The sequence below is a fragment of the Otolemur garnettii genome, unplaced genomic scaffold (genome assembly GCF_000181295.1).
Source record: "Otolemur garnettii isolate 467f Iridium unplaced genomic scaffold, OtoGar3 scaffold00224, whole genome shotgun sequence".
Classification (NCBI taxonomy): Eukaryota; Metazoa; Chordata; class Mammalia; order Primates; family Galagidae; genus Otolemur; species Otolemur garnettii.
The window spans coordinates 1,815,654-1,828,642 of NW_003852619.1; the positions used below are offsets into that span (position 1 = coordinate 1,815,654).

Genomic DNA, 12,989 nt, shown 5'->3' on the forward strand with positions numbered 1-12,989 from the left:
TTCCACCATATCCTTTATATATTCCTCATGTTTCTCACACATCTTTTGGTTCTATTTTTCCACTTTTTCTTCCATTCCCTTTATTATATTTAACATCTATGTTTTAAATTCCCTTTCTACCAACTTTAATAACTCTTTATAGGTGGAGTTCTTTGCAATAGGTGCCTCATGGTCCTTTGGCGAATTTGCTCTGTTTTGCTTTTTCATGTTGCCATAATTTTTCTGTTGGTTCCTCCTCATATGAGTTTTCTTCTTGTACACCTCCTTACTCTGCTTTAACCTTCTCACTTTCTCCTTTGCTTTAAATTACCTTGTCTCAGAGCTTAGTTGTTGAGACTGTCTCCTGGTATAAGGCCAAAAGGAAGAGAAGAGTAAAGAGCAAGCAGCAAGAAAGAAGAGCAAAACAATGAAGATAAGTGAAGGATAGCGAAAACGGGAAAAAAAGGAAGGGGTATGAAATAAAATAATTGAAGAGCAGGAGGGAATGAATGCTGGAAGAAAGAATGAGAGTGATAGGGGTAATGGTGTTGTTTGACATGGTCATAAGGCCATGCCCATAATGCAAGGATTTTGTGGGGCTAGGCTCAGTGGGCTAGGCTCAAAATCAGGAGTTCCTTGCCAGCCTGAGCAAATCCAGACCCTACCTCTGCCAAATACAGGAAGAGAAAGAAAATAGAAAAAAACAAAAACAAGAAAGAAAGAAAAAGTAAATAAAAAAGAAAGAGATAAATTCAGCATTGCTGACTTACCAATACAGTCTTCTCAATGCCAAAGGTAGAAAAAGGACTCTCTGGACTGTGATGTCTTGGCTTCCTTGGGCTAGACCACTGCTGTGACCTCTCAATCAGACTAAAACCATGCTACACCATCACTCAGAGAAAAGAGAAAGAAAAAAATAGATAAAATTAAAAACAGTTGTATCAAATAAGGGAGAGAGAAGGAATGGGATAAAAGAAAGAAGAAAAACTAAAAAGGGGGGATATCTTAGCTGTTGTATGAGCAATTTACGTTGGAAAGACGAAAAAAGTAGAGCAGTCTCTATCAAAAGTGAGAAGGTATTTGCAGATGAATGGGACCAGAATTCATACTGGGGGGGGGTGCTAAACTCTAGGAGTGTTGATTTTTTCCAGTCATTCAGGGTTCAAGTTGGAAACCTGGTGGGGAAGTGTTTTACTGTTGTATAACAATATCCTTTCACAGCACTTATGTCTGCAAGTCAGCAATTGGGGGGGGGAGGGAGTGAAGAGTAGGAGAAGACGCGGAGAAGGCTTGGAACTAGGGTGCAGACTTTGGAATCTGAGACAGAGGGCACAGGAGGGTGAGCACTTGCCTCTGATTGGCCTGTGGGCATTGTCAAGGTCCCATGCAGCTGTTTCCATTGGTTGGTGTTCACTATTGTTGTGCTGGCAATGGGAATCTTGCCTACGTACTTTAGAGCAAGGGTCAGGGCTGTGACCTGGTGCACATGCAGGTTGGGGGCTCCACCCAGTATTATAAGAACTTTTGAGGGGGTGGGGCTAAGAAGTACTTGTTTTGGTTGTTTCCTTTGAAGCTGAAGGTTGGAAGGAGCATAGCAATAAACTCACTGGACTTGGCAAGAAGGCACCGACAAACTCGTCCTTTGATTTGGACTTCACATCCGGTTTCTCCTCCTATTGTGACTTACACGTTGCCACTGACAACAGTTCTAGAACTGGTGCTTAGAATCCTTTATCCAGATGTAGCCATTCTCATCGTGCTTCGCACATTATAGTAGACCTGTCAACTGAGTTCTCTTCCCGTATGCTCCGTGCCAGGTTTGTTGACGGGTACTTGGCGGTGTCGCCATGACTATTTTCCCCAAAAAGAAGTCACCGCCTCCTGATGCTGACGCCACTAACGAGCCGCCAACACCTGGGCCACTGCCTCCGGAGCCACACTGCAGCGGGGGTGTGGCCATGAGCGGAGGTGGTGATTGTGACCGTGACTTGGGTGTAGTGGGGGCCTGTGCTAGGGCTTCATCACCACCTCAGGGCCCGCTACAAGGGCCAGAAGGTGCTACTCACAGCTGGGCTCTAGCTGTGCCATCGGGTGCAGTGGCAGGTCCCCAGCCACAACAGGCCTCTCCTCCTCCTTGCAGGAGCCCTGGTGGTCCTGGCAGTGTTCCTGGGGATGAGCTGGGTGCAGCAGCAGTGGCTGCTGGCATGGGCGCTGCCATAAGTGTGTTTGGCTGCTTCTCTGGGTTGGGACATAGTAAGCGGCTCCGTCAAGCTGCAGGGATTGGTGCTCTTGGTGAAGGCAGTCTTGAGGAAGAGGAGCCTGGCGCAGGTTACAATAGTGAGGATGAGTATGAAGCAGCTGCTGCACGCATTGAGGCAATGGATCCTGCTACTGTTGAGGAGCAGGAGCACTGGTTTGAAAAGGCCCTACTAGACAAGAAGGGCTTCATCATTAAGCAGATGAAAGAGGACGGTGCCTGTCTTTTCCGGGCTGTAGCTGATCAGGTATACGGAGACCAGGATATGCATGAGGTGGTGCGAAAGCACTGCATGGATTATCTGATGAAGAATGCTGACTATTTCTCCAACTATGTCACAGAAGACTTTGCCACCTATATTAACAGGAAGCGGAAAAACGACTGCCATGGCAACCACATTGAAATGCAGGCCATGGCAGAAATGTACAACCGTCCCGTGGAGGTATACCAATACAGCACAGAGCCTATCAACACATTACATGGGATATATCAAAATGAGGAAGAACCTATTCGTGTAAGCTACCATCAGAATATCCACTATAATTCAGTGGTAAATCCTAAAAAGGTCACCGTTGGTGTCGGGCTTGGCCTGCCATCATTCAAACCAGGGTTTGTGGACCATTCCCTGATGAAGAATGTTATAAAAACATCAGAGGAATCGTGGATTGAGCAGCAGATGCTGGATGACAAGAAACAGGCTTCAGACTGGGAGGCCACAAACGCGGCCATTGAGGAACAGGTGGCTCGCGAATCCTACCTCCAGTGGCTGCGGGATCAAGAGAAACAGTCTAGCCAAGTTCCAGGCCCCAGCCAGCCCCGAAAAGCCAGTGCTGCATGCAGTTCAGCAACAGAAGCAGCCTCCAGTGACCTGGATGAGTGGACCATTGGGTCCCCGATGCATCGCAGTGCAGCCTCTTCACCAGAGCACCCTGAGCTGCATGCTGATCTGGGCATGAAGCCCCTTTCCCCGGACACTGTTATGGCTCTTGCCAAGCCTCCTTCGCCCTGTGCACTTGGTCTGAATGACTGGGATGATGATGAGATCCTAGCATCGGTGCTGGCAGTGTCGCGACAAGAATATTTAGACAGTATGAAGAAAAATAAAGTGCTCTGAGATCCCCTCCCAGACAAGAGTTGATGGAGACCGGACATCGTCTCCCAACCCCCACCACTCCTTCCCTCTGGTGCCACCCCACCTTTGGCTTTCTTCCCTCTTGCCTCCTTTCCATTTCCCTTTGGCTGACCCACTCATGCAATCCATCTTATTGCTGCCGTAACCACCATCACCTGTCTCTTCGCCAGCTGAAGTGCCCTGTTACTCCCCCATCCCTGAACCGTACCATCCCTGATTCCACAGGGGACTTGGGCAAGGGTCCCAAAGGTAGGCAAGAGGCACACAGAGACAAATCAACTGACAGCAGCCAGGCAGCCCCAAAGGAGAGAGACAGACAGAGGAAAGTCTCCCTGTCCCCCATTTCTTCCAAGATCAGAAAAACTTGTCACCCATGGAGGAAGAAATGGAATATTTCCCTTCCACGTACCCCAAGAATGTCTGGGTCTTCAATGTTGAATTTATTCTTTATTAAAATGAGCTTTTATCTTATAAAATCAACCAGTAAAAAATGATACAGACAATAGCATTGGCTCTGTGTTTTCTCTCTGGGTTTGCGGGCAGGCAGGCCATAGGGTATGGAGGGGGCACAAAGATGTGGGTTGCTGTCTTCTGGCCTCTAGCTTTATGGAGGTGAGCAGAGCATCTAGGGCAGGGGTGACAGGTGTCAGACCAGGTTTAGACAAATGAGACCCTGACCTTGCTGCATTCCTTTTGTTTCCACCACCACCACTACTAGTCTCTTTTGGAATCTTGGAATGGGGAGCATCTTTTGGATCATCACTACAACCCAGGATTTCAGTGTAGGGAGTGGGAGCAGCCTTGGCAGATGCGGCACTGTGCCCTGCAGGTGTTGACAAGATCAGCCATCTGTAATGTCCTTGGCACAATAAAACCAAAGTCAGTTTAAGAAAAAGAGAAAGAAGGAGAGAAGTGAAATAGAGAGAAAAAATAAATGCTGCTGAAATACCATATCCAAAAATACATGATCCCTTGTTACTGATCAAAGTCAAAATGGAAATTAAGAAAAGAAACAAATTAACAAAAACAAAATGATAAAAGAAAAAAATCTTAAATACCCCACAACAGCAACAACCTCAGCAACAAAGAAAGGAAAAGGAAAAAAAAATGAAAAAAAAAAACATGTATATATAGAGAGAGAAAATAAAAAAATAGGTTTTATTACTAGAGATAGAGAATAAAATAGCAGTTACTATGGTCAGGGTAGGAGCAGAGATGGGAGATTCAAAGTGTACAAAGTAGCAGACATGGGGGGTGAGAAAGGATAGAGACCTAATGTACAACATGAGGGCCATGGTTAATAAAATAATATTGTGTTAGGCATTTTGTTAAGTAAGTATATTTTAGCTACTCTCCATGTGCTTAAAAATGTAACTACATGAGATGCTCAAAAACGTAACTATGTGAGATTAACATATGTTAATCTGCTTCACTGTAGTGACATTTTATTATCTTTTTATTCAATTTATTATTTTTAGGAACAAACAAACTCATCAGGGTATTTTAAGTGCTCAACACACCCACCAATCTATTGAATTATGCTGATCCAGAATTTGTGCTGTGGAATTCATTGTGTCTGAAGGTTGTGATGCCTCTTTTGTGATGCAAATAATATAAGTATCAATAATTTTTTAAAAAGTATCATGAGGTTGAAGTCATTGTGCTTATATTACTGTTTTGATAAATTACTTTCTTCTTTAGACAGTATCAATTGACTCCCTTTTTTGAAAGATTAATACTTTTGAAACTTCCTCCCCCTTTGCTCTCCTCACACCTTCTGAGTATTGTTAAATACCATTATTTCTAAATCATTTAGATTTTAATGTTCCATTTTGTTCTGTGAATATAATTTTGAGAATTTTTTGGTACTAGCACTAGGCTTGAATAAATTTAATGCATACAGCCACTGGAGGTGGCATCCTTGGGAAAAAAAAAAAAAAAAACACGAAAAATTATATGTTGCAGAAGGGAGCAACTCTAACAGGAATACCAGACAATTCCCAATGGTGAGTGAGCCACTCAACTTGCCCCATGACTAGAAGCCCAGTCTCAGCAAGTGAGACAGAGGCAGCCAGGTTTCAGGGCCCTGCGGACAGACCTACCCACACGCCCTTCCCACAATGGCAGCCCTGCTAGCAGCTGGGATCTTCAGAGTAGGGCTGTCCTGTCAGCAACCAAGCTGATGGTAAGTCCACTTCACCTGATATTCAAACCTGTTGCTGTACACTATTTGAGTCTGCCCACTATTCCAAGCTTTCCACTTAATGCTCAACTTCCCCTGAAATCTGAAAACTGCAGAAAGGCTTCCTCCCATCCCCAGACCTCTGGTGGTAGGCAGCTGGTTCTTGCCAGCCCCTTACTGAGTCAGACCTCTACAGTTCCAGATCTCCTGCTGTCTCCTGCAGTCCACTACAACCTTGCTGCACTCTTGGAGCTCAGACTCTAGGTAAGTTCCCTGCACCTGAATAGTTAGGTTCCCTTTTTTTCATCTGCTGTACTAGGGGAAGCCAGCAGAGAGATCCTACTAGTCTGCCATCTTGCTCCATCCTCAGTTGGCAGAGTGACACATTTCTATTTAAATGCTAGGTCCTTCATAAACTGCTAAACATCTTTATCTATAATAACCAAAGTAATAGAAACACTAAAATCTTACACAAAATTTAAATTATAAATTAATTTTTAAGAATTGTTTTTAAAAAACTAAATATGGAATTCCACTGAAATACAGAACTTCAACCCAGAACAGCATGGAGCTAGTTAAAACTCTGATACCTGACATATCTATAAATCTATAGGCCAAGGATGGTTGGGATCATGATTATTATGAAGAAAAGATTAAAATAGAATGCTTGTATTTAGTTTTGGCATAGAAGGCCACGGAACAAGCATAGGTCACTTCGTGTATGTTAAAAATTCTGGTTAGGACACTAATTAGCCGTGTGGCTGTAGGAAATTTACCTAGCCTTGCTAAGCCTCAAATTCCTTATCTTCAAATTAGGCTATTAATAATTACCCAATAGAGTCATTGGAAGAATTAAATGAAATAACAAATGTAGAAGCAGAAAATAATAGTTTTAGATGGTTTAATAGCATTTACCTTGTTGAAATCTATTTTTAAATATTTGGTAATACCTATATGGAAGATACATTAATTTGTATGTTAACATATTAGCTGGGAATATATGATTAATAAACACATATGATCTCAAGTTGTGCCACTAAGACTTATTATTCATAACAGAGAGATTGAAGTAGCCGTAGATATACTATAGGCAGCATTTTAGATCGGATGGAAGTGTTCACTGTGAACATTTCATGATATAACTTTCTTAGATAGCAAATGAACTCAGAATTGATGATTGATTTGAAGATGAAAGCATCAACAATTTATTTTCTTTCTTATAACCTTGCCTTGTTCTTAGGAACTTAATATGTAGCTCTTAATGATTTTCTGAAAGAATAAGATGTAGCTTCATTTGGGAGGCTGAGGTGGGCAAATTGAATGAGTTCACAGGTTTGAGACCAGCCTGATCTAGAGTGAGACCCCATTTCTAAAAAATAGCTGGGCATTGTGGCAGGCGTCTGTAGTCCCAGCTACTTGGGAGGGTGAGGCAAGAGGCTCACTTGAACCCAAGAGTTTGAGGCTGCTGTGAGCTAAGACACCACAGCACTCTACCGAGGGTGACCAAGTGAGACTCTATCTCAAAAAAAAAAAAAAAAAAAGATGTAGCTTTTTTCTCTGAAAAGGATGTTTACACATTTAAAATGAAATAAATGACTACTTTTTTATTGCAATGTATAGCTAAGAACTTTTGTTATCCAATGTATGACACAATCACAGAAATAGTTTCACAAAGATTTAGATAAATTAAAGGATTATATCGTACATCTCTAATAGAATTACCAAGAGAAAAAGGGGTTTATAAAATACAACCAAACTTGTTGAGGTTAATGTAATAGAGGACAACTATGGGTCTTTCTCTGTCCCAACATCTTTCCTTCTACAAATATTTTGGCTATAGTAAAGCAATTAATGAGTGATGATAAGCTTTCTTTGTTTGTGATTATGGTAACAAAATATTCTTAGGAGTTCCAATATGTATCTAGATTTAAATAAACTCTACATTATAGTGTGTTACATGACAGAAAAGCTCCAATGAATTATGCATTAGAATTTTGACAACTTCAGATATCCACTATTTCTACATTTCCTGTCACCATCATGTTTCCATAATTGTGAGACTAAAGTCTGACCTGTCTAAGGACTTATTTTGCAGATATATGTTTTTAGCATTTCCTCCACCACATTTTGTAGTGCTGACAGCATACTACATTCATGACTTGATGACACTATGTCACACCCCTCTTGAGTGGAGACTTCTCACATTAAACTATGAGAAGAGTACTTGACTTTCTGTTATTTTTATCATATTGTAAACTCATATTTAATTTTTTCCTCCCATCATCTTATTTTTCCTTGAGTGTCACTGCTTTGCTGCTTTCTACAGGCTGCAGATGATTATACTTCTTCTTTTTCCTCCTCAAATATGCGTCATTTGCCTGAATCCACATACTAAATGTGTAATATTTGGATAATCCCAAATTCCAACAATAACATCACACCAATTTAATGCTTTCCAGAAGTTTGGATTCACTAATGATACAAAAATGCTGAATAATGAAATGTAGCTTTTGATTTCTCCATGTACTCAAATATACCCAATATCTCAAAAGATACACACAGATTTCAGTAATAAACAAAAAAAATTGCTGGAACTCAATTATACTTGATTTATAATGAAAGCTATCTTTTTAGTATTGTAAAAAATCCCACATGGGATGACATTTTGATAATTCTGATTTTATAAGACAAATTCTATTTTGATTTCAGATATTAATTATAGTAAATGAAATAATGTACTGTTTTGGAGAATTTCTCAAATTATGATGACATTAATGAGCTAATATTTTAGAAGTCACAGCACGTTATGGCCTTTCAAAAAGTTACTTAAAATGTCATATGTAACATTAATGATAACAATAATATATTTAAACTCAATAATATTGAATAAGTGCTTCTCTTTTAGATATAGTAAGAAATTTCACTGAATTTAACCATTGCACTAAAGAAAATGAAGTATTATAGCTATAGTGAGCTAAACTACACAATCAGATTTGCTTTCAAGTGCTGATTACTATAAAATGATTTCAAAAACATCGAATGGAGTATATATTTGTTGTAATAAAAATGTGGATTTGACAAAATTATAGCTCTTTGATCTCTAAAGTTCGCAAAATCACTTAAGCTTCTTGAGCAAGATGTATACATAAAAGAAAATTAAAATATACCTGAGAAAAGTGATAACTTTTTATTCAATAATTTTTTAAAATAAGTACCATATTGAAATGTTTCTTGTGTGAGCAAAGTTTGATTTTGAAAAATGTCCTTTAATATTTTATTAAATTTATAAAGTGGCTACTTTGAGGCCTGGGTATAGTATATGTTAAATAAAGGCATTATACTATGTAAATAAGAAGAGCCCTTTATAATTACTTTTGCTCTCTTGTTCCCTATTTAAGAACCAGAACCCAGCAACCACAATTTTCTCTTTTATGGCAATAATATCTAGAATGCCTATTTAATTTACATACTTCTCTGTATATTAACAAGAATTGTGCATTGCTGAAGTTACAGAAGTACATAACAATAGAACATGACCTGTGCAGCTTATTTATTTTGTTAAATGCCTATGATATTGTATTTGCCATGATTGTAATTGAAAAAAATATACAGCTTTGCCTGGGTTGAAGTAGACCTCTAAGTATGTACCAAGGAATAACTTACTTTGAATTTCATATTTAAAATGTATAAAAGCACCTCTTTGGCATAAATAGCACTTAAAATATGATAACATGCATTTATTGCATTACTTAGATTGTTGAAAACACACTGGTCAAACCTTAAATACAATAAATAGCTATAGAAAAAATATGTGTTTTAGGAAAAAATTGTGTGTTTTTGTCTTTATAAAAGTTGGAGCAGTTAGAGGACTAGAGAACATTTACTATAGATAGTAGATTGATCAAATGTTCCTTGGAATGGAGGAGGGGCAAGATGGTCGACAGGCGCCAGCCTCCAACAGAAGCTCCCATCCAGAGGGAAGGATAATGTCTGGAAAATACCCAACAAAGTTGAAGATTGGGAGCCAAGCTGAGAGAGAAGAGTGATATCTGCAGGACACCTCTGTGGAGGCAAGTTGAGACTCCAAGAAAGCAATTTACAGGTACATAATACATCCCAAAGGAAAAGTGTCCATCCCCTCTCCCAAGAAAGTTATGGTTTTCTCTTCATCTGCTTCTGTAAGTTTTCTATAGGTGAGTGGTAAACTGAGGACCTATTATCTCACCCCAAATTTGAGAACCACAGGAAGGGGGCTCTACCCCTCTGGAGGGACCCTGCTGAGATTGTAAACACTCTCTCACCTGGCAGAAAAAATAAACAAACATTTTCACTGCCATTTTGAATTTCCAGTCCACCCTTCCCCCCTTGTCTACAGAGACAGTGTGGGGGGGGCATAAGAGCCGTGTCCCCTACCCATGCAAGACCAAGCTCCCAGTCCCGGTAGGGCAGCCAGAGACCTGCTAGATGCATGTGCATTCCATGGGCAGGGTGGAGTAGTCCCCATTCCAGGCACCTGTGTGGGAGGCCCAGAACTGTTTGCTAGAGCCATGTGCATCCTGCAGGAGGAGGCAGAGGAGTTCCCCGCTCCAGCCTCCTGCACCAGGCAGGGCTCATATCTGCTTGATAGTGCCACGCACATCCCATGGGTAGTGGCAGAGGAATTTTCTGCTCCAGGCAGGCCCAGAACTGCTTGCTAGAGTCACGTGCATCCTGCAGGCGGCAGCAGAAGAGTTCCCTGCTCCAGGCACCCACACCGGGTGGGCCCAGAACTGCTTGTTAGAGCCGTGCAACCCGCAGGTGGTGACAGAGAAGTCCTCAGCTCCAGGTGGGCCCAGAATAGCTTGATAGAGCCACGTGCATTCTGCCGGTGGTGGCAGAGGAGTTCCCCGCTCCAGGCACCTGCGCCTAGCAGGCCCAGAACTGCCAGAGCTGTACATTCCTGGTATCCCCAGCCAGTCACCTGAGAACTACAAAAGGATTTTCAGCTGGGAGGGAACCATACTAGAATGGTGGAGGCAAAGAGCAGAAATCACAGCAGTGGGAACAACAAGGCCCACAACCCTGAGGCTCTTCCGGACAGACATGCACTACATCTCAGGGCAACCAGAGGAAGCCAGCAATTTTCTCCAGCAGAGTCCACTGACTGAACAGTTCAGACACAATCTCCACATGGTGTAAATTCAGCATGGGGTGGAATCAGTGGAAAAACTCTAGTAATTCGAATAACCAGAATAGATCAACCCCCCAAAGGAAGGATGGGGCAGATGCACTTGATGACCTCATCCATAAACAGATGGCTGAGATGTCAGAAATCGAGTTCAGAATTTGGATAGCAAATAAGATTAACAGAATGGAAGAAAGGAGGGAATTAGCATTTCAGGAAATGATTCACAAGATATCTCAAGAAATTATTCAAAAGATGTCTCAATAATTCAAGGATTTCAAAGATAAAATGACCAAAGATTTTGAAACACTGAGGCAAGAGATTGCAGCCCTCAAAGATCTGAAAAATATGGTAGAATTCCTCAGTAACAGAATGGAGCAGGCAGAAGAAAGGATCTCTGACATTGAAGACAAAACTTCTGAACGTGTCCAAGTGAGCAAGGATGAAGAGAAATGAAGAGCAAAAATGGATTACTCTCTCAGAGAGCTCTGGGATAATTCAAAGAAAACTAATATTCGTCTTATAGGAATCCCTGAAGGTGACAAATTGTCTTCACAAAGCACAGATGCTCTACTTAGTGAAATGATGAAAGAGAACTTTCCAGATATGCTAAGAGAGTCTAAAATTCAGATAGCAGACAGTTTCAGAACCCCAGCATGACTCAACCTAAATAACACATCCCCCAGGCACATCATAATTAACTTCACTAAATTTAATACGAAAGAGGAAATTCTGAAAGCAGCTAGATGTAAAAAAACCATAACCTACAAGGGAAAGAATATTAGAATGACTGCAGATCTCTCTGCTGAAAACTCTCTGTCATCAACTTTTAACCTCCTAAAACAAAATAACTTTCAACACAGGATCCTGTATCCAGCTAAACTGAGTTTCATTTATGATGGAGAAATCAAATACTTTAATGACATTCACATGTTGAAGAAATTTTCTATAACTAAATCAGCCCTCCAGGATATTCTCAGACCTATCCTCCATAATGACCAGCGCAATCCTCCACCACGTAAGTAAATTCACACAGAAAATATTTATCAAATTCCAACTTCCACAGTGGCAAAAGAATTAAAGATGTCCACTGGACTCTTGAAAAACTTGATACCCAAAATTATGCCAGGTTTATCAATATTCTCAATCAATGTGAATGGCTTAAATTGCCCTCTAAAGAGTCACAGGCTTGCTGATTGGATACAAAAATTCAGGCCAGATATCTGCTCCATACAAGAATCCGATCTTATACTAAAAGACACATATAGAATCAGGGTGACGGGATGGTCATCTATATTCCAGGCAAATGAAAAACAGAAAAGAAGCAGGTTTTGCAATTTTATGTGCAGATACAATAGGCTTTAAACCAACAAAAGGAATCAAGGATAAAGATGGATAGTTTATATTTGTAAAGGGTAATAGTCAGTATGATGAGATTTCAGTTATTAATATTTATGCACCCAACCAGAATGAACCTCAATTTATAAAAGATACTCTAATAGACATGAGTAACTTGATTTCTCACAACTCCATCATAGTTGGAGATTTTAATACTCCTTTGGCAGTGTTGGATAGATCCTCCAACAAGAAGCTTAGCAAAGAAATTTTAGATTTAAACTTAACCATTCAGCATTTGGATTTAACAGACATCTACAGAACATTTCATCCTAACAAAACTGAATACACATTTTTCTCATTGGCCCATGGAACATACACCAAAATCAACCACATGTTAGGTTACAAGTCTAACCTCACCACATTTAAAAGAATAGAAATTATTCCTTGCATCTTCTCAGACCTACATGGTATAAAAGTTGAACTCAGTAACAACAGGAATCTGCAGACTCATACAAAAACCTGGAAGCTAAATAACCTTATGCTGAATGATAGATGGGTCAGAGATGAGATCAAGAAGGAAATTACCAAATTTTTGGAACAAAACAATAATGAAGGTACGACTTACCAGAACTTCTGGGATACTGCAAAGGCAGTCCTAAGAGGGAAATTTATTGCACTGCAAGCCTTCCTCAAGAAAATGGAAAGAGAGGAAGCTAACAACTTAATGGGACATCTCAAACAACTGGAAAACGAAGAACACTTTAATCCAAAACCTAGCAGAAGAAAAGAAATAACCAAAATTAGAGCAGTATTAAATGAAATTGAAATCAAAAGAATTATACAACAGATCAATAAATCAAAAAGTTGGTTTTTTGAAAAGGTCAATAAGATAGATAAACCTTTGGCCAACCCAACCAAGAAAAAAAGAGTAAAATCT

General features: G+C 40.3%; 1 protein-coding gene across 2 annotated transcripts; it reads left to right on the forward strand.

Annotated features, from left to right (window-relative positions):
• Positions 1–1,826: 1,826 nt before the first annotated feature.
• On the forward strand, positions 1,827–3,350 carry LOC100951211 (OTU domain-containing protein 5-like). 2 transcript variants are annotated; one of them, XM_023508126.1, is made up of 2 exons: positions 1,827–1,871; positions 1,914–3,350. In XM_023508126.1, the coding sequence occupies exons 1-2, from the start codon at positions 1,827–1,829 to the stop codon at positions 3,348–3,350; spliced, it is 1,482 nt and encodes a 493-aa protein (XP_023363894.1). The 2 variants fall into 2 exon arrangements, with proteins under 2 accessions (XP_023363894.1, XP_023363893.1); XM_023508125.1 differs by having other exon boundaries at positions 1,827–3,350.
• Positions 3,351–12,989: the final 9,639 nt, after the last annotated feature.